Source organism: Podarcis pityusensis, assembly GCF_964106645.2.
Source record: "Podarcis pityusensis genome assembly, chromosome: 2".
NCBI classification, from domain to species: Eukaryota; Metazoa; Chordata; class Lepidosauria; order Squamata; family Lacertidae; genus Podarcis; species Podarcis pityusensis.
The window spans coordinates 114,823,508-114,850,255 of NC_138029.1; the positions used below are offsets into that span (position 1 = coordinate 114,823,508).

Here is a 26,748-nt window from a genome sequence, read left to right on the forward strand (position 1 = left end):
ACCCGCGCGCGCCTCTTTCTCGCTCCATCGCCCCCCATCATCTTCGCAGGGACAGCAAGAGCCGCGTGGCTCGTCCGGGGAAGGAGGGAGAGGGAGAGAGGGAGGGAGGCAAAGCAAGGCAGAGACAGGAGGAGACGGCGAGGGAGGCTTTTCTTGGTGGGGGGTGACGCAGAGAGCTTTCTTTCCCTCCTCCGGTGGGTCTCTAACCCCCCCCCCCACCCGCCTCCACAACAGACACACAGACACAGAGTGGCAGCCACGTCGAGAGCAGCGGCAGAGATGTCTTCGGAGAAAACAGGTGAAGGAAGGGTCTCTTAATAAAGGATGCTGCTGGTGGGGAACGATCAGGCGGGGATCGGGCCCGCCTGGGTTGCTGGGCGCAAGGTGGGCGTTTGGTGGGGTTAGGGAGGGGGGGGAGAGATCAGATCTGCATCAGAGGGAATGGCACATGAAGACTGTTTTTATATATATATAGCATGTGCCATTCCCTCTGATGCAGATCAGATAGATACATATTGGGGGGGGGGGTTTGCACATGTGCCCATCAAGCTGTGTGTGGGAATTATCCCTCCGTGTGTGGTGCTGTCAGGAGGGGGTCGTGCAAATGCTGTGCGTTGTGCAGAATGGAAATATTCCGGTGCGATGTTCTATCCACGAATGCAGCTTGCAGAGGAGAAATTTGAGAGGGCGAGGGAGCGTGGGTCCGCTGTGAGGAGCGGAGCGCAGTTCTTGCGCGGGTGCCTGCCTGCAGAAGCCTCTTGCAACCGTGCCTGCCTATCACTCGGTTGCTGGGATTTGTGCAGCGGAGCTGTTGTGGAAAATGCCTGTGTGGTTGTGTTGACAGGTGTGCAAAGGAGGGGTGCAGAAGCTGAAGGTATCTGTGTATATGGCCTTTCCAAAGGCCAGGTTGTGCAACCAGCCGGGGCCTGTAGATTGCATCAGTGCTAGTCCTGCTCAGAGGAACCCCATTGAAATGAATAAATATAGCTAACAAAGGCCCGTTAATTTCTGAGAAAAAGAGAGTTAGCCTCAACCGTGTGTGTGTGTGTATAATGCGCTTGCAATTATTTGGGTTTTTTTCTCCCTCAAACATGCACAGAAAGGAGGATATCTGATGTGCTGGAGAGTTGGGTGAGCTTGTGCATTGATCAGATGTTTCCACGGAGGTCACCGGCACAGGTAGCGTGTGCAATGGGTGAGGGAGGCAAGATTCCATGTGCGAGGTGTGAGACTGTTTAGCAGGAGCGCTGTGCCGGGGGTAACTGTGTGCGCATCAGTTTGTGATGTCATCTGTTATGTGTCTGGGTGTTTGGTGTGTGTGTGTGTGTGTGTATCATGCAGGGTGTGAAATGGGAGATGGGATCCGGCAGGTACAGAGAGCAGAGGGATTATGCCACTGATGTGACATGACTTGACAAGCGGAGCCGCTTCTGTTTATACTGCCACAGCAAATATTGCTGTGAGGAATGTGCATCTGAATTTTCGCAGTGGAGAGAAGACTGTATTTATATATCATTTGGTTTGCCTAAATCAGAGCTTTCCAAACTGTGTGTCGCGACACATTGGTGTATCGGCTGCAATTGTGTCGTGTGAACGCTCCTAGCTGGAAAGGGGTTTAGTTTAACCACCGGTTTGCTAGTAAAACTGAATTACTGTGTCGCGAAATAATGCATATCTAAAAAGTGTGTCCCCAAGCTCTGGCCTAGATAGAAATTAGCCCACTGTACAAAGGTAAAATTTGCATTCCTTCCTCACCCGTGTCTGTCTCTGGCCTTGTCCGCTATAGGAATGTGGGCCCCAGAAAGTTACCCAGAAGGGAGAGCGGCTCCTGGAGTGAAAAATGTTCCCCATCCCTGCCATATACCACAAACGCCATACATTTAAAGCTCATTCAGTGCTCGCTCAGCATCCTTAACAAATTACAGGTCCCAGAATTCTCTGGGAGAAGGCATGCTTAAAATGTGTGATGGATGCGCTTTATATGGATGGTGCCCCCACACACATACACACACCCATCAGTACTAACACATAATCAATGCACACAGAGCACAACAGGAATCCAACACACTACATCCTAGTATACAAATGTATTTTATGCATGTCGCACTTAGGCAGCCCACGACACCATACACAAACACATGGGCATGGACACGCACAAGTATTTTCCACAACTGTTCCTGAACTTGCAGGTGCACACACGCAGCAGGCAGAAGCTGAAACTTCCACAGAGACACACTCATTGCTGCCACTCCAAAGGGGCTCCTTAAGGAATCCCTTCTGCTTTATGCCCCACCAGAACTAAAATACCCTTACAGGAACTAACGAGGCAATTTAACATACTTACAAAGGATGTCAGCCCGTTTGAACATGCACATCATTCTAGGACGACATGCCAGGATCACGCAGGTGGTTTTATGGACACCCATGTGACCTGTTGCTCTCCCACACTTACACAACAAAGTGTAGGAAATTTGGGTGTGGGGAACCTTAGGCTTTGGAGCCGAATGTGGTCCTCCAGGGCTCTCCATCAGCTGCTTGGAGATTTCCTGAGGACAAACCCACACCCCGCCAGCCCTGCCTTGCACCTTCCTTGAGGGTTTTTACCTAGCTGGAATAGGTCCTTGAACTCTGACCATGGCTCTTGCTTGTCTGGGTGGAGGGACAGAGAAGAACATGTGTGTCTAAGTGTGCGGTGTGTAGAAACTACACTCCTGTAGGAAGGGAAGCTTATTGCTCCACCCATTTTTGCCTCTGGCCCTGCCCACCGCTGGCATGTGGCCCTCAGAAACCTGGCCCTCGGGTTGCAAAGGATTCCTAGCCCCAATTTACCTCATGGCCTTGTATAGCCTTCCTATGGCCTTGTATAGCACATACACACTCTGCTCTTTCCTGTTTGCATGCGTATATGTATGCGCTCTATGTGGGGCTACCTTTGAAGGTGACCCGGAAACTACAACTAATCCAGAATGCGGCAGCTAGGCTGGTGACTGGGAGCGGCCGCCAGGAGCACATAACACCGGTCTTGAAACATCGGCTCCCAGTATGTTTCTAAGCACAATTCAACGTGTTGGTGCTGACCTTTAAAGCCCTAAACAGCCTTGGTCCAGTATATCTGAAGGAGCGTCTCCACCCCCATTGTTCTGCCCAGACAGTCAGGTCCACTGCCGAGGGCCTTCTGGCGGTTCCCTCATTGTGAGAAGCCAAGTTACAGGGAACCAGGCAGAGGGCCTTCTCGGTAGTGGCACCCGCCCTGTGGAACGCCCTCCTACCAGATGTCAAGGAAATAAACAACTACCAGACTTTTAGAAGACATCTGAATGCAGCCCTGTTTAGGGAAGCTTTTAATGTTTGATGCATTACTGTATTTTAATATTTTGTTGGAAGCCACCCAGAGTGGCTGGGGAAGCCCAGCCAGATCGGCGGGGTATAAATAAAGCATATTATTATTATTATTATTAATATTATTATTATTTGCACACCAAACCCTCCAACATTTCTCTGATGAAAATAGTTCCTATTCCATCATCATCATCATCATCATCATCATTATTACCCTGCCCATCTGATTGAGTTGCCCCAGCCACTCTAGGTGGATTCCAACGTATATAAAAGCATAATAAAACTATACAGGGCTGCCTTCAGAAGTCTTCTAAAGGTTGTATAGTTTCTTATCTCCTTGGCTCGAGAGTTGCATACTCTCCAACGTTTCTCCGATGAAAACACGGAAAAGCGGGACATTCCAGGATCAAAAAAGAAACCAGGGTGGCTTCTGTAAATCTGGGACTGTCCCTGGAAAATACGGACATTGGAGGATCTGTGCACACCCATTTTTCTGAGACCAGTGCATTATAGCAGCCGAGACAAAGAATTGCATGCTTGGGAGTCCCCAATTCAGACGTCACCTCTTGGCCACTGACTCACCAGGCCTGCCATCTTATACGCACTTAATGTTAAACTCTCCCACTGAGCTCAAAGGGACTTACTTCTGAATTCCAAGATTGTACGCTGGGGGGCTTTAAGCAAAACAATCTCTCCGCCTCGCCTCCAGAGACATAGGAATGATATTAGCCTACCTTGCACCGCTGTTGTAAGCCCCGCTGAACGTTTAGGATGAGGCCTAGGCCAATACAAAGGGCTTAATTCCACCAAAGTTAAGCACTTCAGCCCATCGATTGGACGGCAAGACGCTTTGGCACGTGCCCACTGCTCTAATTGGAATCAATACGGCTTAGAAGAGCTTAACATTTCCTGGATCTTGCCCCTTGTACTATTATTGCTCATTATGGATTGACGGGTGAGATATTCAGAAACAGGGGGGAAGAACGGGTGGCTTTGTTTGCTAATGGTTTCGGTCCTGAAGGGAATGTGAGGTTAATAAAAAAGGCCTCGTCCTTTGCTGGCCCTGAAACATCAGCAGCCATTGAGCTGTTATGCCCCATTTAACCTTTACGAAATTTTCGGAATCTTACAAGCCGGTTTATCCTCGCCATCACAACCAGCCTGCCTGGGAGAGGGATGCTCTCGGTTTTAAAGGCCGGTAACTGATGCCGAGGGAGAAAATGACCTGCCCAGGTTGTGTGGGGGCCGAGACCGGGCATCTGAATCCCAACAAACCTCTCCATGTGCCTTTTGTAACCCACTCACTCATTCATCTAACCCCCTTACAACCTTCCCCCCACCCCATTTCTCTTCTCCCCCCAGGACACTTCTTCCTTCTCCCTCTATAAATAGAAAGCAGGCAAGCACAAACAAAGTGACCTAAAAAACCCATAACGGGAATTTGTTCACCCTCTGGAGGGATGGCCTACTTTGGAGAGGGTGTGTGTGTGTGTGTGTGTGTGTGTGAGAGAGAGAGAGAGAGAGAGAGAGAGAGAGCATGAATAAAGATCTATTTTGTGTGCTCTGTGTGTAGAGAGGGCAGCTGTATGACCCCCAAAGTGGATCATATATATTTACCACACTGGAAAAGCTGTCAGTGTACAATTGTGTGTCGGTGTGTGTGTGTATGTGTTGTGTACCTGCCCTCCTTTTTTGACCGCCTCTTTAAAGGATGCCATGGGCGGCCTTTGAGGGGGGCGGGGAACAAACAAACAAACACATCACCAACGTAATTTAATGCAGAACCGCTATTTGAAGGGAAAGGGCAGCTGGACAAAAATACCCAGAGCGTAATGACTGGTTAGGGACATGGATGCGGCCGCAGGGCCAGCCTGTGATTCAGCGGCGTGAGGCAGCTGCCTCAGGTGGCTGATTTTAGGATGCTGTTAAATAGGGCAGCAAATTGCTGGATATCTCGTTTGTTATTCTGTTGCTGGTTCCCAGGCTTCTAGGGCAGGGGTGGGGGGGATTTTTCTCAGCCTGAGGGCCGAATTCCCTTCTGGCCAACTCTCTGAGGGCCACATGTCAACGTTGGGTGGGGCTAGAAACAGAAGTGAGTTTTTAGCCAAAGCGTTCAGTAGATTTCCGCTTGCGCAATTGTCATCATCTTCCTCTCTCTTGTGCCATTGGACCATCTATCTCAGTACTGCCTGCACTATCTGGCAGCAGCTCTCTAGGGTTTCAGAAGGGGGGCACTCTCAGCCCCACCTGGAGATGAATCTGGGGCCTTCTGCATTCAAATCAGATGCTCTGCCACTGATCTACAGCCCTGCTCTGAACCTCAGGCCCAAAGGAGGGCTTGGGTGCAGGGACACCAAAGAAGGATCTCAAACGTGTCATGAAGAATTAAAGAAGATGTTGAAAATATCAATAATAAAAAAACCAGAGATATATCTCCTTGGATTGATAGGGGAAGAGATACCATGGGGGGCGGGGCGGGGAATCTTCTTATATGCAAGTACAGCAGCTAGAGTAGTGATTGCTGCTAAGTTGAAATCACAAACTCTACCCTTAAGGAAGGAATGGATTTTTAAACTAAATGAATACTTAACTCTGGCAAAACTAACAGCTATTATAAGAAGAAACCAATCGAATCAAAAATTAAAAAAGGAGTGGGAATGTTTTGATGAGTATATGGTAAAATATTGCTCAAAAAAAAAAAAAAGATATTAAAATGTAAAGCATCTGAGGGAAGGTAAATCAGTAAGGAAAGATAATAAGAATATATAGTAGATTTGAGAAGATTGTAAATGCAAATATAAATGTAATCTCAGAATGTAGAGGAAATCGAGTGGGGGGAGGGACAAAAGAATATTAGGTTTGATTGATGGATAGATGGGGGAATGGGGAGGATGTGGTGACGGCTTTGGTTTATTTATATTGTGATGTAATATGGAGGGGAAAAAACTTGTATGGGGGCGGGGGGAACGTATCAGAATAAAGGCCTAGACGTTCTTTAATACCAAAGCAGCCTGCCAAGACCCTCAGCCTTTATAGATGTGGGGCAAACACCACAGCAAGGGGATGGCCTGTCCGTGCCCAAGCAAACAGTCATACATTCTTTATACACAAAGCAGCATATGTCACTTTGGCCAGGTACTTCTCATCACTTCACATGACCAGATGAGGGCATAGGTGGCAAATACCCAAATCTTACAGATAGCGCCCCTTTCTGGGCACAGAGCCCAGCACCTCAAGCCCCCAGATAAGAATAAAGCAAGCCGATTAGCGGACATCAAAGGAAGCGGACATACAATCATGATCTCGTTGCTACAACAACTACCATTTACCGTAATCATGGGGATATATCGACTACCAAGATGGTGTTTGCAGAGCTTCCGGAACAGTTCCACACAAGCCCTTCCTTATAAAGTTGTCGCTGATTTTCAGTGGTGCTAGTTTCTAAATAAAATCCTCTTAGAACATGTGCTGCAGATAAGATTTCAAGGCCACAGGCTGCAGCAAGTACAGTATCACACATATGGACTGAAACAGGAAGACTGTCAGTCATGATTTTATGTTTCTGCCAAAGAGAACAAGAATGGTGACAACATCATATTCTCTCTCCCCCACCTTTTTAAAGGAGGGTGCCTAAAATTCCTTTTACAGTAGTTTCTAATTGCAATTTTCCTTTCTAAGCCAATGAGGGTTGCGTTGTTGTTGCTTTTTAAAAAGTTATTGGGCCAAGGTTGACAGTGCCAGATAATACCCTTTTAAAAGCACATTAGAATTTAACATGTTGACAAAGGTGTGCCAGAACCCCCATAAAATAGCAGGCAATGAGCCAGTTCAATCCTCAAAGGCACCGGAAGCGACATTATTGTGCTGAAGAGCAAGTTGCCGTTGTGATCAACGGAAGCATAAATGCAGACTGAAGGCACGATTAAGGTCCCCTGTTTGCTATATTAAGCTGAATCAGATTAACCTCCTCATTAAGGGAAACTGTGCCGTGGAATACTTTAGGTGCAGCTGAGTAAATGGCGCTGTTAGTCAGGAAATAAGCTGAGCTTGACACAAAGTAGTGAGCTGGTGGGCAAAAAAAGGAATTTACGAACTGAAGGGAACGTAGGCAGCACAGCACTCCATCCTAAAATCTAACAATACAGAGCGATCATATCATACTGACAGACACACACTCATATATATATGTGGCAAGGAAAGTTAATGCAGGCAGCACGTTGGAAAGAACCACAAATAAGTTTAATAACTAATAATAATAATAATAATAATAATAATAATAATAATAGTAATAATAATAATAATGAGAAAACAACAAAGGATTAGTGAGAGCCAGTGGTGGTGTAGTTTTTAGAGTGTCAGGCAAGGGCCTGGGACCAGGGCCCAAACCTCTGCTCTGCTCAGTCATGAAACTCACTGGGTTAACCATAAGAGCCAGTCAGAATCTCTCAGCCTCAAGGATAAAATGCGGAGGAAGAGAACCATGTTTTCCCCCTTGAGTTGAAGGATATACAGTGGTACCTTGGGTTAAGTACTTAATTCGTTCCGGAGGTCTGTTCTTAACCTGAAACTGTTCTTAACCTGAAGCAGCACTTTAGCTAATGGGGCCTCCTGCTGCCGCCGTGTCGCTGCTGCCCGATTTCTGTTCTCATCCTGAAGCAAAGTTCTTAACCCGAGGTAATATTTCTGGGTTAGCAGAGCCTGTAACCTGAAGCATATGTAACCCGAGGTACCACTGTAAATGTAATCAATATGTCGCTCTGATGTGGCACGGAGCCGGTGCCACAGGTCAGTCTGGCTGCAGTGCTCAGGAGCAATGGCCACGGGGGCTGCCACTGCAACCCCCACTCCCAGTATCTGCCACCTGCCTAACAGAAGGCACGGCCCTGCCTCAATGCCACTGTCCTATTTGCACCAGATCGGCCCATCTCCCTGCTCCTTTCAGGCGAAGCTGGTGCCAGAGCGTGCTGAACCCTGAGTATTTAGGCCCCGTGCAGATGTTGGTAACTTGCTTGCTTCTTGTACAGGGTTCTATACGGCTCCCTGGCAGGACTCTTAGCACAGGCCTGCCGCAGGGTCCCTTTTCGGTCAAGGGGAAAGAGGTAAGGGAGAGATTGCCGTGCATTTAGGGGCTCAGGTAATTTACTGGGCTTGATATCACCACGAGGAGCCACCTTGCCCGAGAGCACGGGAAGAATTCAGGCCAGGAACTGTGGGCTGTAGCACATTAGTGTTCTGCCAGAGGAACAGCGAACATTTTGGAGGGATGTAATTGTAGGTTCTTGCAGGACCAAAGTACCCACCCACAGACCCTGCTGAGTCTTTGTGTGATTTGTTGCTCCAGTTTTGCTTCTTTCCAATCAGCCCGTGCCGCATTCCTGCAGCATCTCTGCATGGGATGTGAACTCATCATCCAACTCTTCCTGATAGAGGCATGCTGACTCTCAGGGAGGCTGCTTGCTGCATCCCTGCATGTGGCGCCGTGCTGGGCCTTGCCTCCAGCACGTTGAAAGTCAGAAAGCACACCCTTAGTCCATAGCTGTCAACTTACAGATTTGAAAATAAGGGACCAGCAGCCTCGAAAATAAGGGATCAGCAGCCAAAATAAGGGATTTTGCTTAGCTTATGAGTTCCATCGGCCCTTCCCCGCCCAAGAGGGAAGGAGACTCTCACCCATGCTGCCCCCCAGGAGCCCGGCATGAGGCGGTTGTGGCGCAGCCGCTGAAGTGCCACCCTTCTGCGTCCCTCCCCATCCCCTCCTCTTCCTCCTCCCTCAGGCTGCCTCCTCAGCCGCCACTGCTGCCTCTGGCTTCCCCTGGCAGCGCGACGGAAGTCTTGCAAGAGAGGGGCTGCCTGCCCACCCGCTGCCACCCGTCTTCTCATGACGTGCCCCTGAGGGGGAGAAGGGAGAGACGGAGACGCGGCAGCTCGTGCGCATGCTCTCTTTTGCTCTCTCGAGGCGGAGGACCCTGAGCCGCTGCTTCCCTCCTGAGCCAGGCGAGCATGAAACCCGGGAAATTTAAGGGACATCATCAATCCGGGACAGCAGTGGGACACGGCGCTGGGATAAGGGAGTTTCCCGCCAAATAAGGGACGGTTGACAGCTATGCCTTAGTCACAGGCAGACTCAGGGGATTGGCTCCTCTGGAGCCCATATCATTCTTAGATTTATACGTCAATAACTCTCTGCAGTTTTATCCCTGTGCCAACCTTGTGAGGTTATCTTAGGCTGAGGGATAGGAACTGGCCCCAAGTCACCTTGTTAGCTTAGGAATTTGAACATAGGCCTCCCCAGTTCTAATCTGACCCCCTAACATAGAGATTGAGAACCTGTGGGCCTTTTAGATGTCGCTGGACTACAACTCCCACCATGCCTGCCCATTGGCCATGCTGGCTGAGGCCTGATGGGAGCTGGAGTCCAGCCGCACCTGAAGGGTTAGACCCTGCACTATATGGAACTGGCTGAGATGACCGGCAGAATTCGAGATCAGGAAGAAGGGTCGATGGAAGAAGATTGGAAAAAATTTAAAATATATCTTCAGAAATACTGTAATATAAAAGAATGTTAGAAAAGGTTGGAGAAGAATATTAGACCGTATTGGCAGACAGAGTATAATGGAATAAGTAAATATGAAGTGTAAAATAAAGATAGAGGAGAATTAAATACTTTCGAATGTTAAAATAAGTAAATGAAAAGAAGGTTAGAAGGATTTGCTGGAGACACGATTCAAACTAGAATACAAAGCAGAGAGGTGAGAGGAAGTCACGGAAATAAGTAAATGGGAAAACGGTTTTAAAGGTTTAATTTGATTTTTTGTTACCTTTTTATGGTGATTTTTTGTCTTTTGTATTTTTCTTTTGTATTGTTTGTTTTTTGTATAAGATGTATGTGATTTGTTTTTCTTTTTCTACTTTTTTCTTTTTCTGTAATTTTTAAAATTGGAATAAATATTCATTAAAAAAAAAAGAAGGGTTAGACCCTGCAACACACACCCTTCCCTCGCTCTAACGGCAACCACACCATGCTGCGAGACAGCGATAATGAAAAGTCACAATGAATGCTCACGTTGCTCATTTGCAATTTAATTGGGAATGTATTGTTATAGGGGGGTTTTCAGCGGGTGAGGCTAAAACCTATAAATTAATAAATGGTAGGATTTTGCATACAGTGGTACCTCGGGTTAAGTACTTAATTCGTTCCGGAGGTCCGTACTTAACCTGAAGCTCTTCTTAACCTGAAGCACCACTTTAGCTAATGGGGCCTCCTGCTGCCATCGCACCGCCGGAGCACAATTTCTGTTCTCATCCTGAAGCAAAGTTCTTTTTTTTTTTTTTTTGATAATAAATTTTTATTCAATTTTCCTTTTGCTTATATTGGCTGCAACCATGATTACAAATTTACAGTTTTTGAACCTCCACCAGCACCTCCCACAATCATCCATTTTTCTTATTTTCCCGCATTTTCTATATAGTATTGCTGGTTTACCATTATCTTACACCTCTCTAATTCTGTCATACAATATACCTTACAGTATTACAAAGTCTCTTTAAACCCCACTAGCGTTGTTTGTTGATCACATATAGATTCCAGATATGCCGCAAACTTTCCCCAGTCCTCGATGAATTTTTGATCTTTCTGATATCTTATTCTTCCAGTCATTTTGTCCAATTCTGCGTAATCTATGAGTTTCATCCTCCATTCGTTCAAAGTCGGCATTTCCTCCTGTCTCCACCTCTGGGCCATCAGTATTCTTGCCGCTGTAACAGCGTATTGGAACAGTTTGTAGTCCTGTCTTTTTATCTCTCTTCCTGTTATACCTAGCAGGAAGGATTCTGGCTTCTTCACAAACGAGTATTTAAGCATCTTTTTCAATTCACAATAGATCAATTCCCAGAATTGATCTCTCTTTCATATGTGGTGGGATTGCAGGAGGGTGAGGGGATTCTGGGAATTGATCATCCTGAAGCAAAGTTCTTAACCTGAAGCACTATTTCTGGGTTAGCGGAGTCTGTAACCTGAAGCGTATGTAACCTGAAGCGTATGTCACCCGAGGTACCACTGTATTTAGGATGCGAAGGGAGAAATACCAGCTGCATAGGAATTCCTGGGTTAGCCTATGTAAAAGGACCCGGCTGAGCTAGGGCCTTTAAGAAACAATTGAGGGCCTTTGAGGGCCATTGGCAATGAACAGAGACAGGGGTTTGGAAGGTTGCCAGGGGTCACTGTATGCTTGAGGAGACAGGGAAAGGGAGTGTGGTAGCCAAGGTTGCTGGGAAGAAGAGGAAGGAAGGAAGGCTGGGACCAATCTTTGGGCAGGCTGGCTGCAGAGTGACTGGGAGAGATGTCTTGGACTCTAGGGATGCACTCTTGAAATACCCATGATAGTAAGATCAGGACTCCCTCCATGCAATCCGAAGGTGTAAATAGGCGGATACAGTGGTACCTCAGGTTACAAACGCTTCGGGTTACAAACACTTCAGGAACCTGGAAGTAGTGCCTTGGGTTGATAACTTTGCCCCAGGATAAGAACAGAAATTGCGTCGCAGCAGCAGCGGGAGGCCCCATTAGCAAAATCGCATCTCAGGTTAAAAACAGTTTCAGGTTAAAATGGACCTCCGGAACGAATTAAGTTTGTAACCCGAGGTACCACTGTACACCATATTTCTTAAACTTATGACAGTCTCCACCATGTCTTCTACTCTCTCCTGTGGGGATGCCTGGAACCCCATGAGCTTTTGCCACCGCTTGGCAGAGAGAGACAGAAGCACCTGACTTTTGTGACAGTACCCAGCAAGCGTTGGCTGTTCCACGTGGCACAAGCCCTTCCCGACACCTTATCCCACAAAATCCCTCATGAGCTCTGAAATGGCGTGTCCTTGCTGTTGAGTCTCTCGCGGGTCAGGAGATGAGTGCTCCCTTCTTGTCTGCGCCAGAGAGAAAGGCTGTTATCATGAGGGAGTCCGTAGGCTACACACCACATGGCTGGGCATCCCTGTTTCTCTCCCCTTCGCCTGGATTCTGAGCCGGCCCAAGACAATTTGCCGCCTGAGGCAAAGGACAAAACTGCCCTCCTGCACATCTCACCCGCATTGCTTGGACCGAAGCTGACTGGCAGTTCAGTGCCGGCAATTGGACTGCATATACACCATGCATTTAGACCACGCACCCCTCAAATAATTCTGGAAACTGTAGCAGGCCTAGCTACAATCCCAGCAGCCTTAACAGACTACAGTTCCCAGGATATGTGTGTGTGTGTGTGTGTGTGTGTGTGTGTGTGTGTGTGTGCACGCATGCAGGCCATTAGATAGCATTATCCAGCGCACTTGAGAGCAATAGTGCTGTTTAGTGGGTGCATGGAAGGCCTGTGGAGCATGTCGCTCTGATCTCCAATGGAGGAAAGTGGACTGGGGACTGAGGAGGAAGGGTTGGAGAAGCTGCCACCCTCGAATACGCTGCCTGAGGTGCTTTGCCTCACCCTGCCTGGCTTGACTCTGGAATAAACAGCCGTGGGGAATGTTAGGCAAACAATGGCTCTTTGTGCAGCTAGGACAGTTGTCTCCTTCAGGATCACTGCCGGGGCGGGTGGGCGAGGCAGAGCGCTGATACCAGGCGGCTGTTGACAAATCCCACATGTTTTGGGGGCCAGGGCCAGGCTGTAAGTGTTGAAGAGTAGGCTCTCCAGGCACAGAAGGACAATGGGCTCCACAGCTGCAGCCAAGAAGGGTTGAGCTGCCAGCACTGTGGATGCTGAAGTCTTAAAGCTCAACAGTCAGGCTCTTTTATACCAGGCCTGGCCGATCCAGAGGTTTCATATTGCCTGTTGGAAGAGAGTTATTCTGAGGCCTTCTCATGAGGCACACCAAGCTGGCCACAGGCATCTGGTTGGCCACTGTGAGAACAGGTTTCTGGACTAAATGGGCCGCTGGCTCTTCCTAGGCCCTTATGAAGCCATGGAGAACTGCCACTAGTCAGCGTAGATTCGTGGTTGCCAAACACTTTCCCTGTCTACAGAACACTTGAAAATAGCTGAGGGTCTTCCCGGACCACTTAACTATTTTTTCTGCCTGTTGTAGCAATTGCAATGCGCTGTGCTAGAGGCGGCATAGTTCCTAATTGTCTTTTTATTACTTCTTTTATTTCTTACATTACCATTTGCAGTCCATGGATGTAAGAAATAAAAGGAGAAATAAAAACAGGATTAAAAATATTGTTTATGTTCGATGCAGATATGCCACGGAACACCTTGAGGAGCAGTGGGGGTCCACAGACCAGTTTGGGAACCCCTGGTGTGTAGACAGCACTGAGATGGGTCTGAATCGATATAAGGCAGCTTCCTATGTTCCTATAAGGTGAGGGTGTCCCAGCATACCCTCCAACACAGGGATGGCAAAATATGGGATGCAATCTTCCCGGACACCATCTTCCTTTTTTTATCACAATAGAACGGCAGCCATTTTGGATTCCAGGATCTCGCATGATTTTGCGCCACAATTTTCCCTGGAAAAAGACGCTTTTGCGGGGGGCGCGGTGCCCAAAACACACATTTTGGGGTGCCACACAAGATTATAGCCCGGGGGGGAGCCTTTTATTTTGGGGGAAATCATGGCGACCAAAATGGCCACCGTTCTCTTGCAATAAAAAAATGGGATGTTCCCAGTTTTTCCAGGACACTTGCTGGGTATGTTCCAGTATTGTTGGAGTACAGCTCCCATTGGCCCCAGCAACCAAGGCGAATGAACAGGGAGGATGGGAGTTAGAGTCCACTACCTCAGGAGGGCTACAGTTCTTCCATTCCTGTCATACAGGGCAACTCCATGTTCATGTGAGCCTCAGGCACTGCAGTCTTAGTGGACCGTTGAGCAGCAGACCCCTGAACCAGTGACCAGGACAGCTGCTATGCCTGCTTGCTACTTCTTGTTGAGATGTCTTGGTGCGCCTGGGACAGCCTTCACCAGCCTCGGTTCCTTTCAGGTTGTTCAGCCTACGAATTCCATCAGCCCCAGCTTTGGTCCAAAGCTTCCAGAAGGCACCTGCTTATAAAAGGCTGCTCTGCTGACCAAGGTTGTGTGGCTCAGCTGGGAAAACCTAAGAACAGCCCTTTGGGCACATGTGGGTGGGGTGCATGGAAGGCTGAACAAAATGGCGGCAACTGGCTGCCATTTCAGGAGGAAGCGGCAAACACCCAAGCTGGGCCTGTCGAGGCAGCGCATTAGGCTAGTTCCCTGCCTCAGGCCAAAGACATTTGTAATTCAGTCTCCCCAGGGTCCCTGACATACACTCTCCACTGCCTGCCTCTTTGTCACCGGTTCCGTGCTACAGTCATTTTCCATCGATCCACCTCGCTTTTCAGACAACTGTGATCTCCAAAAAAACAACTCGCATTGATTAAAGTGTGAGACAGAGGCCCTGCCCTCAGGCTTGCAAACTGAAAAGACACACAGAACGGAAGAGCGTAGCTTAGGGAAAGGCAGAGAAACGAAATTAGTTAGCTAATGCTGGAACAAAGGGCTCCCTCAGGCAACCTGCTTATTCAGCATCCATCCTAATTTGCCTGCTCAAAGCTTACATGATTGTTAGTCTAGATCAGATTTCCTCAAACTTGGCCCTCCAGATGTTTTTGGCCTACAACTCCCATGATCCCTAGCTAGTAGGACCAGTGGTCAGGGATGATGGGAATTGTAGTCTCAAAACATCTGGAGGGCTGAGTTTGAGGAAGTCTGGTCTAGAGCCAGTCTTTCGAAAGCCTTCATTCTTATTTGTTTACACGGTGGTTATATGGCAAGAAGCATTCATCCTGATAGACCTGCAGGGTGTTCCTATATCTTACTGTTAGTTATACTCATTCATTCATCCCACATTTTGCAATGTCTTTCTCTGTCACTTTCTAGACTGCAAAAAGGCCCCTCCAGACTAGTGCCTGTAATCGATGCAATAATAATACGTTAGTAGTGGATTTATGCTGGACAGTTCACCCAAAACTGGGATGTTAATCTTCCAGGACGCACTCCCACATGAGTCATATGACCCACGACTCGCTCTTGCCTCCCCCCAAGTGTTTTTGGGGGGGCGAGAGCGCAGCGCGATAGCACAGCACCCAAAATGGCCGCCACAATCTCACAAGAAAAAACCAGGATATCCTGTTTTTCCCCAGGACACTTGGCAGGTATGCCATTCTGCAGTTCTGCCATATTTCCCCAATGTTACTATATCATTGACTTACTGCAAGCAAAGCACCCCAAAGCTTTTGCAGGTGCAAATGATATTGAAAGTGTGGCTGTGTATAACGTCCCAATAATATCATGAGCACAAAGCATGATGAATGATTATTGGAAAAAAGGGACATCTGGAGGGGCACTTAATTGTGCAAACCTAAAGCTTGGGTTGTTTTTGTATCCTGCGAAATACAGACTGTGAACCTTCATTTCTGGGCTTTGTTCAATATGACAGCATGGTGTGCCCCTTGTACATCAGCCTGGTAAGATGCAGTCACATTGCATCTCTCTGATGAGTGCTTTGATGTTTAGCTGGGCTTCCATCGAAAGAGCATTCCACCAGCATTAGAACTTATTTGAGCTAAGAGAAAAGCATACATAGGTCTGGTATGTTTGCTCCAAAAGCTGTTTTAACCAGTCATCTGAATGCCAGAATGGAGAGAATGTGTATCAGATTTGTAGGCAACACGAAGCTCAGACAGATTGCAAGCACTTTGGTGGACGAGATTTGAATTCAAGACAATATTGCTGGATACATTAAATGAATGTGCCTTTGTTTGGTTGTTGAAATGGAGGTTTCGCGGAAAAGGAAAAGACACAAGTAGTCCTGTTTGGGGGTTGTTGTTATTGTTTTGGGGCAATCCCTTACCAGCTAAAGTCCAATTTTTCAAATTATGCTGTGCTGCTGAGTGTATATTGATGCCCCTTTAACATCTTTTCTTTGTGGCTCCCCACCCCCATGTTGTCTTTCCCTTCCTCCTTAGGACTCCCCGACTCCGCCCCCCACACCTCTCCTCCCCCCTACAACGCCCCTTTGCAGCCGCCTCCTCCACCCCCGCAAGATGCCCCCATCCCCGGCTACAGCGACCCCCCTGCCACGACCGTCCACTCAGGCACTGCCACATTGCCCCGGCTCGGAGGGGCTGCTACCCTGCCACGCCCTCCCCCTACATCAGCCACCCTGCCGCGCCCGCCACGCCACCATTCCGCCACCCTGCCGCGCCTCCCCCCGGATCCCTACATGCAGGAAACTCAGTTCAATGGAGCCCCTCAGGGCTACGTCGTGCAGACTCATCCACCAGTCGGGACCCTACCAATCGGAGGCTATATGCACCCGGGATACCCTGTCCAGCTACAGCCGTGCACGGCATACCTTCCGGTCTACCCAGTAGGGGCGGTGAGTTGTTTATGGTGGTGGGCAATCTGAAGTGCTTCTTATGGGTGTGATCAACTTGCGGGCAACTGCGTATATGTGCGGCGCTAGGAAATCATTAAATTCATACCTGGAAATGGGGAGAGAGAGCTGGAGAGTTCTTGTGGCCCGTGAAGAGACCCTTCCCGGAGCCCAAAGGCGACATCAGTGAGGGCAGAGAAGAGGCTGGAGGCGCACCAGGGCTTTGCTTATGCTGCTCAGCACTTCCCCCCTAACAGCTGAAATGCGGGGCAGCGCAGCAGCCACAGCCACCAATTTCCCTCGCATTCTCCTGCCCACAGCTGTCAACTTTCCCCTTTTCTTGCGAGGAATCCTATTTGGAATAAGGGAATTTCCCTTTAAAAAAGGGAAAGGTTGGCAGCTATGCTCCTGCCTCCTGCTTCAATTCCAGTTGTAGCTAGTTTTGCTACAGTTATTTCTGATCTGGATTGGAGAGAGAGAGGCAGAGAGGGCATTTAGAGGGGGCTCCCCACTTACGCAATTTTCACTTATATATGTGGGGTGCCAGAACAGGTGGGGAGTCACCCATATTATGAGTTTTTGCATGCTATTGTCATTAATTTATGCATTTTTAGGCACACTTTAACCTGCATTTGTGCGCACGTTATCTGGATAGAGAACCGCACTGCAAAAATCTGGAGCAAAGTTTGAAAGGTGGCTGTGTTTCAGTCTGTGCGTTGTTTTGGAAAGTGTGGTTTTTGACAGGTTTGCCTTTTAAATTATGATTATATTTATACCCTGCCCATCTGGCTGGGATTCCCCAGCCACTCTGGGCGGCATCTGTGGTTGTCTAGTCGTTGCGTCGTGTCCGTCTCTTCGTGACCCCATGGACCAGAGCACGCCAGGCACTCCTGTCTGCCTCCCGCAGTTTCGTCACATCTAAAAACATAAGTGAATATCTAAGAAACTTAAGTGAATCAAGATTCTTCCCCATCCCTAGAACCCTGTCTCCCACCGGCATCCTGAAGTGGTACAGTACTGGAAGTGCTTATTCACATTTATCGTGCCATTCATGTGCCTGGTGCATTACAAACAGGCCGGGCCTATGCTTTCCATAGTTAAAGCTATGGTTTTCCCAGTAGTGATGTATGGAAGTGAGAGCTGATCGCCGAAGAACTGATGCTTTTGAATTATGGTGCTGGAGGAGACTGTTGAGAGTCCCATGGACTGCAAGAAGATCAAACCTCTCCATTCTGAAGGAAATCAGCCCTGAGTGCTCACTGGAAGGACAGATCCTGAAGCTGAGGCTCCAATACTTTAGCCACCTCATGAGAAGAGAAGACTCCCTGGAAAAGACTCTGGTGTTGGGAAAGATGGAGGGCACAAGGAGAAGGGGACGACAGAGGACAAGATGGTTGGACAGTGTTCTCGAAGCTACCAGCATGAGTTTGACCAAACTGCGGGAGGCAGTGGAAGACAGGAGTGTCTGGCGTGCTCTGGTCCATGGGGTCACGAAGAGTCGGACACGACTAAACGACTAGACAACAAACAATGCTTTCTGAGGGGTTTACAATATGAAATCCACCTGAGTGTGCTGAATGCTTTAGGCCACCTTTGACACTTCCGGAGAGAAGCAAAATGGAGACTCCTTCCTCCCGTGACAACGGCTTTTCTCCCCTCTTGCTTGCAGGCCTACCCTCAGGCCAACCCTCCTCCTCCACCATCTCTGTCCCCTACACAGATGACCCCCGGCATCGCCATCCTGGAACCGAGGCGCCCGCCCCACGATTACCTTCCCATCGCGGTCCTCACCACCATCTGCTGCTTCTGGCCCACGGGGATCATTGCTATCATCAAGGCCGTGCAGGTGAGCAGCTGAGGAAGGGAAGAGGGGAGGTACAAGAATCATAGAACTGTAGACTTGGAAGGAGCCCTAGTCCAACTTCCTGGAATGCAGGAATCTTTCAGGGCTCGAACCCACAGCCCTGGGATCATGAGTCTTATGCTCTACCGACTGAGCTATCCGTATAAGGCCCTGTTCAGCTCAGGACCAGGTTACTTGAGGGACTGCCTTATCCCTTATAAACCCAGATTGCGGCAGTCTACAGGAGAGCTTCTCCTGCAAAGATCTCAGAAACCTGCTATGCAGTAACTCAGAGCAGGGCTTTTGGTGGGGTTGGCTTTGTTCTGTGGGAAAGCCTTCATGTCAAGATACAACCAGCATTTACTATCTGCATTCTTCCGATACCATGGACATAGCTGTCAACTTTCAGATTTGAAAATAAGGGATCAGCAGCCTCGAAAATAAGGGATCAGCAGCCTCACCTGTCCTGGGGACAGTCTACGGGATATCTAACAATCCGGGATAGCAGCGGGAAGCAGCGGGAAACGGTGCTGGAATAAGGGAATTTCCCGCAAAAAAAGGGAAGGTTGACAGCTATGACTATGGAAAACGTAACATTCCTGTTTCAACAGGCTTTCTCAGCGGGGTAAATGGGTCTTTACCACAAGTGTCTACTTTGTTGGGGTTTCAGTCTTATTTAAAATGTATTTGCTATTTCTGTGGGGGGGGGGGTCATTAGCAAACAAAACCCAAAACCTAATGCTATTTTAGGTTGCATCAGCAGAAGTATAATGTCCAGATCAAGGGAAGTAATCGTCCCACTCTATTCTGCCTTGGTCAGACCACACCTGCAATACTGCGTCCAATTCTAGGCACCACAGTTTAAGAAGGATGTTGACAAGCTGGAAGGTGTGCAACCAAGATAATAAAGGGTCTGGAAACCAAGCCTGATGAGGAATGGTTGAAGGAGCTAGGTATGTTTAGCCTGGAAATAGGAGACTGAGAGAAGATATCCTAGTCATCTTCAAATATCTCAAGGGTTGTCACCAGGGCCAGATTTAGGTTTGATGAGGCCCATAGCTAATGCCTCTCCAGAAGCCCCATATGATGTGTCTTGTGCCCTTGAACCAATCACGCAACATTCATTCCCTACTAATAAATCCACAACACTTAAAATATAAATCCAGGGACATTAAATGAAATCCAGGGATGGATTTTGTCCAGGGACAGATTTGTAAATCCAGGGACTGTCCCCGGGAAACGGAGACTTCTGGTAACCATAATTTAACAACCTCCAATGAAGGAGAGTCCACCAGCTTCCGAGGGAGACCATTCCACTGTCAAAGAGTTGGTCTACAACCCTCATCATTCCTTGGCAGCTTAGCCAATGGTCAGGAATGATGGGAGTTGTAGTTCAATGACATCTAGGGACCCGTGGTCGATGATCACAGCTGTCACAAAACCCTGCTCCATAATGCAGTCAATGGGTTTGAATAGGGTGACAGCCGATACTGTTGCTGTTGAAGGTTTTAATCTTGTCACAACGGTAAATTCTGTCCCATGTTGTGAGCGGTAAGACACCCTTTTTCATCCGCAGAAACAGGCTGAAGATTTTGAGGAATATGCAAGCAGTTAAAATGGGGAAAAAGGAAACAGTTTTAATTCCTCAGGAACATATGCTCGGCGCACTCCCTGTTCACGTCTGGCTGGCACCCCTCACCTCCCACACGCGCACACATTTTGTACTCAGTCGCTTTGTTCTGTGCTCTGGAAATAATCCCGTGCTTGAGAGGAGGCTGGCAGCCATTTTACCAAGCTGGAAGAGCGCGAGGTTTCTTGCCTCCAGCTGAGGTGCCGAGTCCATCTCTGCCTGCCTGCCTTCCCGCCCACCCATAAAGGATAAATAACATGTAACTCTGGTGCTTGGCGGCCGCTGACTCCTACTCAGAGAGAAAAGCGTTCTGGGAACATGCTATGAAGATGACAATGTTGGGAAAGTGCTCATGGAGCGATTTCTAAAAGCTACAAACTGGTTTTTGCTACAGTCCTAAATGGAGTTAACTGTGGGTTAAACCACTGAGGACTTGCTGATCAGAAGGTCGGAGGTTCGAATCCCTGTGACGGGGTGAGCTCCCGTTGCTCGGTCCCTGCTCCTGCCAACCTAGCAGTTCGAAAGCACACCAAAATGCAAGTAGATAAATAGGTACCGCTCTGGCGGAAGGTAAATGGCGTTTCCGTGCACTGCTCTGGTTCGCCTGGTTAGTCAGGCTGGCCACATGACCAGGAAGCTGTACGCCGGCTCCCTCAGCCAATAAAGTGAGATGAGCACCGCAATCCCAGAGCCGTCCGTGACTGGACCTAACTGTCAGGGGTCCCTTTACCTTTAAGCTTAGGGTGGGGAATACCTTCAGGGGAGTGGGGTGGGGTGGGGGCAGATGTCAGTGATGGGTGGGGCTACAGGCAAAAGTGGGTGGGGCGACAGATGTGGCTCTTCCCTTTGTAATGTAGGCAACATCCCATTTACGCATAGGTAGACCTTCCAAGTATCCCTATTTTCCAAGGGACTGTCCCAGGTTTACAGAAGCCATCCCGGTTTCTGACTTGATCCCAGAATGTCCTGCTTTTCCTTAGGACATGCCTATTTTCATCGGAGAACTGTTGCAGGCTTTGCATAGGACAAGGGTTTCCCACACATAGATCTTTCTCTATCCAGGAAAGCATAAGGGATTCTCACAGTTCAGTGACACATTTCAGGCAAAGGAGGTCATGGAGCAGGGCTGGTGAGGGCTGTGGCTTGGAGAGAATCCTGAGGGCCACACAGAAATACCCGGAGGGCCATATTTGGGCCACAGGCCCAAGACTCTCCACTCCTGGTCTAAGCATTTGAACACAATGGGGTGTGTTTCTTAGTATAACTTACTGCTGGTAATCATTTCTTCTCCCAGGGAATCCAGGGAATTGCAATTCCACCCTCTGTGTTTATTACTTGTCCCGGCCTCCCTTGTCCCTCTTTTTTTTAATTTCCTTTTACACACTTGGGGTCCAGTTTCCACACCGGCATAGTTCACTCTCTTTCAAGGTTAAGTTATCTGGAGCTGAGCGGCATGCTCAGAAGGATGACAGGAAGTTCCAGCCAGACTATTTATTTATTAATTGTTCCGTAAAACACAGGCCTCCGGACAACTCGCAGAGAATTAAAAACAGCTTTTGAAAGTCAAAAATATAAATAAAGTACCGCAAAGATGCCACAATAAAATCCATAACCAGCACAGAGAACAAAATCCATAGACAACCACAATCAATTAACTGAGCTATTTGGAAAGCTGAAAGCATATTAAAAAAATAAACAACCCTTAAAACAATCCAGAGGATAAAAACAGGGACAGGAAAGAGATGAACAGTCTAACAGAGGCTAACAAAGACAGGGAGGATATTAAAAGGGCCTGGGAGCTCTCTCTACCCCATACACTCTGACCACCTCCAAGTTTATTGCAGAGTCCTGGGGGAACCCCCAGAACAGGTAATCCTATGCCCTTTTAAAATGTGTTTTTTTGGGGGGGGTTGTTATTGGATTGTTGTTTTTATTTTGATTATGTATTTTGTGGTTTTATATTTTGATTTTATTCTGTGAATCGCCCTGAGACCTCCAAGTATAGGGCAGTGTATAAATTCAGTCACTCAATCAATCAATCAATCAATCAATCAAATAATTGGGTTGTATGTTTTGTTTATGGGACGCAGGTGGCGCTGTGGGTAAAACCTCAGTGCCTAGGACTTACTGATCGTAAGGTCGGCGGTTCGAATCCCCGCGGCGGGGTGAGCTCCCGTCGTTCGGTCCCAGCTCCTGCCCACCTAGCAGTTCAAAAGCACCCTTAAGTGCAAGTAGATAAATAGGTACCACTTTATAGCAGGAAGGTAAACAGCGTTTCCGTGTGCTGCGCTGGTGCTGGCTCGCCAGATGCAGCTTCGTCACGCTGGCCACGTGACCCGGAAGTGTCTCCGGACAGCGCTGGCCCCCGGCCTCTTGAGTGAGATGGGCGCACAACCCTAGAGTCGGACACGACTGGCCCGTATGGGCAGGAGTACCTTTACCTTTACCTTTATGTTTTGCTCAGAAGCCTATTTTGGCATTAAGCAGCACACAAAATAACCATTCTCCTCTCACTTCTTCAGGTGCGGACTGCAGTTGCCCGCGGTGACATCGTATCAGCAGAAATTGCCTCACGAGAGGCCCGCAACTTCTCCTTCATCAGCCTGGCTGTGGGCATCGCGGCCATGGTCCTGTGCACTATCCTCACTGTAGTGATCATCATCGCTGCTCAGCACCATGACAATGACTGGGACCCCTAGCGCCCGGCAGCCTTGCCTTCCGACTCCTCCTGTGCCCCTGGCAACCGGTGTCAACAGCCCTGGAAGGAAACCGACAACACCCCCCAGCAACCATTGCTCCCAAGGATGGTCCTTGGCAACTGTCTCCCCTGCGGTCCTTAGCAACCGTCTCCTCCCCCACCGCCAACAATACTTGGAATGCTTGGCAACCGTCTCCCACAAAGCTCCCGGCAGTATTAATGGTACCTACTCAGCAAAATGACTTCTGGAAGACGATATTCAGACTGAATGCTGACGCACCCGAGGGGGCCCGTCAGCTGGGGCTCCTCGCAACGAATTTTCCACCCTGCCGGTTTTTAGATTTTTTATTTTAATCCAGAATACTTTGCTTGCTTCTTTCCTTCCCAAAGAGTAGGCTCCAATCTCTCGTGCCCATGGCAACAGCCGCCTTCCTTCTGCTGCATTCTGCATGCTTCCTACTGCCTGTTTAACAGGACAATGCACCACACCTGTGTATTCATTAAGCATTACCCCTTTGTATCCACAATTGCTTTCTGGCAGTTCCACCACATGAAATAAGGCCAAATAAGATGCTCTGCCAATGTTGCTGCTGTTCCATCAGCCAATTCTCCCTTCCTTGCAGGAGGAGGTGGAGTGACTGAATATTGGGGGCAGTTTGAACCTCTTACCTCCCTTTTATTTTGTTTCCCATCCAAATCCACCCTTCCTCTCTGCACTGAATAATACAGCCTTGCTCTGTTGTCTTTTAGCTCTCTGTTTTAGATAGGAACCCCTTCTAAAATAGGTTGATTCCCAAAGAATTATTCAAGATAGCGGTCAAAAATATTCATGTGCAGTTAGGAAGCCATAGCCTTCCCTTCACCATTTCATTTGTGCATCTGCTCCTAGCTTCTCAGTCCTTCTCGAGGTTTCTTTGAAGAATGCCCTGTATTGCTTAAAAGCACCTCTTTTTAAAAATACCTCTCCATTTCATATGACTCTTCTTTTAAAAAACTTCCCATCGCTAAAAAACGTACGGGGGGGGGGACTGAGAGTAGGAGAAAGAAATATCTTCTCCCATGTGGTAGCAGAGGGAGTGATGGGTATTAGAGCTGGGAGATACCTGGTTTTCAACATTGTGAAATTTATCTGTTTTATACCCCTAAGCAGATAGCACTTGCCAGGACATTATACCGTTCACCTCTACATAGTTACATTATTTCAGACATCATGATATATCAGTATATCACAATGTTTACCTGGTGATTTATCACCATGTTGAAAGCCAGACCTAACACACACATATTGATTCACAATATATTGCCAGATTATGGAACCAATATTACGATATTATTTATTTGTTGAATTTATATACCACCCTATACCCGGAGGTCTCAGGGCAGTTATGGACTTCAAACTGGTTCTGGATGATATACTGATATATCACACAGCCCTGATGTTTATATAAAGAAGAAGAATAGAATTGTTGGGGAGTAAGCGGGTGGCGCTGTGGTCTAAACCACTGAGCCTAGGGCTTGCTGATCGGAAGGTCGGCGGTTCGAATCCCTGCGACGGGGTGAGCTCCCGTTGCTCGGTCCCTGCTCCTGCCAACCTAGCAGTTCGAAAGCACGTCAAAATGCAAGTAGATAAATAGGTACCGCTCCAGCGGGAAGGTAAACAGCGTTTCCATGCGCTGCTCTGGTTTCGCCAGAAGCGGCTTAGTCATGCTAGCCACATGACCCAGAAAAACTGTCTGTGGACAAATGTCGGCTCCCTCGGCCAGTAAAACGAGATGAGCGCCGCAACCCCAGAGTCATTCACAACTGGACTTAACTGTCAGGGGTCCTTTACCTTTACCTAAGGGACCCACAAGGATAAATCTAGTTCAACCCCCTGCAATGCAAAGATCTTTCACCCAATGTAGGGCTCAAACCCACAACCTTGTGGGTCTCTCGCTCTACTGACTGAGCTATCACACAAAGCCTTGTATGTAGCCAGTTATTCGGATTCCTTCCCACTCTCTTCTCAATGCTTGGGGGTAGATTGAAATATAGCCATCTCTTATCCACACTGCTTGCCTTACAAGCTGGGTTTATAGAGGTAATAGTCATTTAAAACTTTGGAGAGCAAGGCTGTTCCTTGGCTGCCATATGAAAAACATACCACAACCACTTTTAGTTATTTTTTATTTGTTAAAAAGCAAAAAGAATTAGGTGGAGAAAGAGAAAGGGCAGAATAATGGGGAATAAGCAGCAGAACCTCAAAAAACAGGTTGTGACAGTGGTATTTCCAGTGAGCAGGCAGAAGCCAGGGCAAGACTGCAAGAAAGGCATTTTGACTTGTACGAAGTAACCCAGTGAGGCCTAGTCTACGGTTTGCAAGCACTTCAGACTGCAGCTGCGGGGACTGCATTTTCCTTTTTTTAAATAAACAAAACACCAAACTGATCCCCTACCTTAACGACACTTTGTAAATAGAGCCCATGTGATGTTGTGGCAAAGCGTATTTATCTTAACAGCATTTTAATCCTGTTCTTCAACCAAAAATGACTCCCGAGCCCCAGAGCGGCTTATAAGTATCAGTGATAAGACTAAGAGTAGTTAACATGTAAGAGTATTTGATTTAGACTGCTTGGCTACAAAGATTCCTGCATGACCGTCTCGCGGCCTGACCTACCTCACAGGGTCGTGGTGAGGATTAAACAGAGGGACCATGTATTCTGTCCGTAGCTCTTTGAAGGAAGGGCGGGATTTTTTAAATAAAAAATGTAACAAACAACAGGAGAAGAGATGGACAAGGCCCTTCTTATGGAAGATAGGTTTCTATCAGGGCTTCCTGATAGACAGGACTTCCCAAACTATGGTCCACAGACAACCAGTGGCTCACAAGCTTGAGGTTGTGCTTGAGGTTGGGAGACGGCACATCCATCATATTAAAAAGCCATGTTGCTTTTTAATTTGCGTTTTAATCACTGCTTTTCTTTCTTATGGCTTACTGTATTGCAGTTTGAATTCTACACAACAAAATAAAATACAATATATAAGAAATAAAAGCAGCAAAAAAAACCAAACCAAAACCCAACCCTCCCTAGAAAACATACAGTATCTAGTGTGGCACTACACTGGGAAGAAAAATAATCAAGTCAGCAATTTTCCAGTGGTTTGCAGAGAGTGGTGGTGGTGGTGAGGTTGGGGAACTACTGTTTTATTTACAAGGAGGTTTGTTTGTTTATAAGCAGACTTTCAAATAGGGCATTCCCCAGCTATGATCTGTAACGGCACAGTTCACTCTGTCACTTTGTTGTGTACAGAGCCAACCTTAGAGACAGTCGGCATATTGTGCTAAACAAAGGCAGAATTCTGGACTATAGTCTGTTGGTCCAGGATGAGAGAACTACCGTATGCTAAACCTTTCACGCTGATGGGCTAGCTTTCTAAATGCAGGGAGGGTGTGTGTTTTTTTTTAAGGGGTGGGGTGTTTTTAAACATGGTATCATACCACTTCATTCAGTATGACAAGTAGATTGGCTCCAAAGGGCATTGAGAAAAATTTAGCATATATGAGGCTAGACATGGGCGCAGAAGTGTGAGCATATGTTGAATGGTTCAGGCGTTGCAGGGCATAATTAAATCTGGGTATTGGCTGTTCGGCTTCTCGTTTCCAGGCCACCCGCCCCGCCCCAGACTCCACCAAACCCCATATTCCGTCACACGAGCTCCCAATTCATTCCCCGCACACCCACTTTTATTTTATTGGATGTTGGACTCCGTTATTTATTATCTGTTTGCAAGTGACTGGTTACAGAATCTCTCTCTCTCTCTCTATATATATATTACTTAATAAAGACATTTGATTGATTCTCAACATCCTACCT

The 26,748-nt window shown here is 47.7% G+C and overlaps 1 protein-coding gene across 2 annotated transcripts; it reads left to right on the forward strand.

Moving 5' to 3' along the window:
• Positions 1-26,738, forward strand: PRRT1 (proline rich transmembrane protein 1). 2 transcript variants are annotated; one of them, XM_080993290.1, is made up of 4 exons: positions 1-298; positions 16,314-16,726; positions 18,444-18,569; positions 22,719-26,738. In XM_080993290.1, exons 1-4 carry the CDS (start codon positions 280-282, stop codon positions 22,893-22,895), a joined length of 735 nt encoding a protein of 244 aa, XP_080849416.1. In that variant the 5' UTR covers positions 1-279; the 3' UTR covers positions 22,896-26,738. The 2 variants fall into 2 exon arrangements, with proteins under 2 accessions (XP_080849416.1, XP_080849415.1); XM_080993289.1 differs by having other exon boundaries at positions 4-298; positions 18,393-18,569.
• Positions 26,739-26,748: the final 10 nt, after the last annotated feature.

Coding starts and splice junctions, on each gene's coding strand:
- PRRT1 (XM_080993289.1), top strand. Junction 16,727..18,392: donor CGGTCTACCCAGTAGGGGCG/GTGAGTTGTTTA, acceptor TCTTGCTTGCAG/GCCTACCCTCAGGCCAACCC. Junction 18,570..22,718: donor CTATCATCAAGGCCGTGCAG/GTGAGCAGCTGA, acceptor TCACTTCTTCAG/GTGCGGACTGCAGTTGCCCG.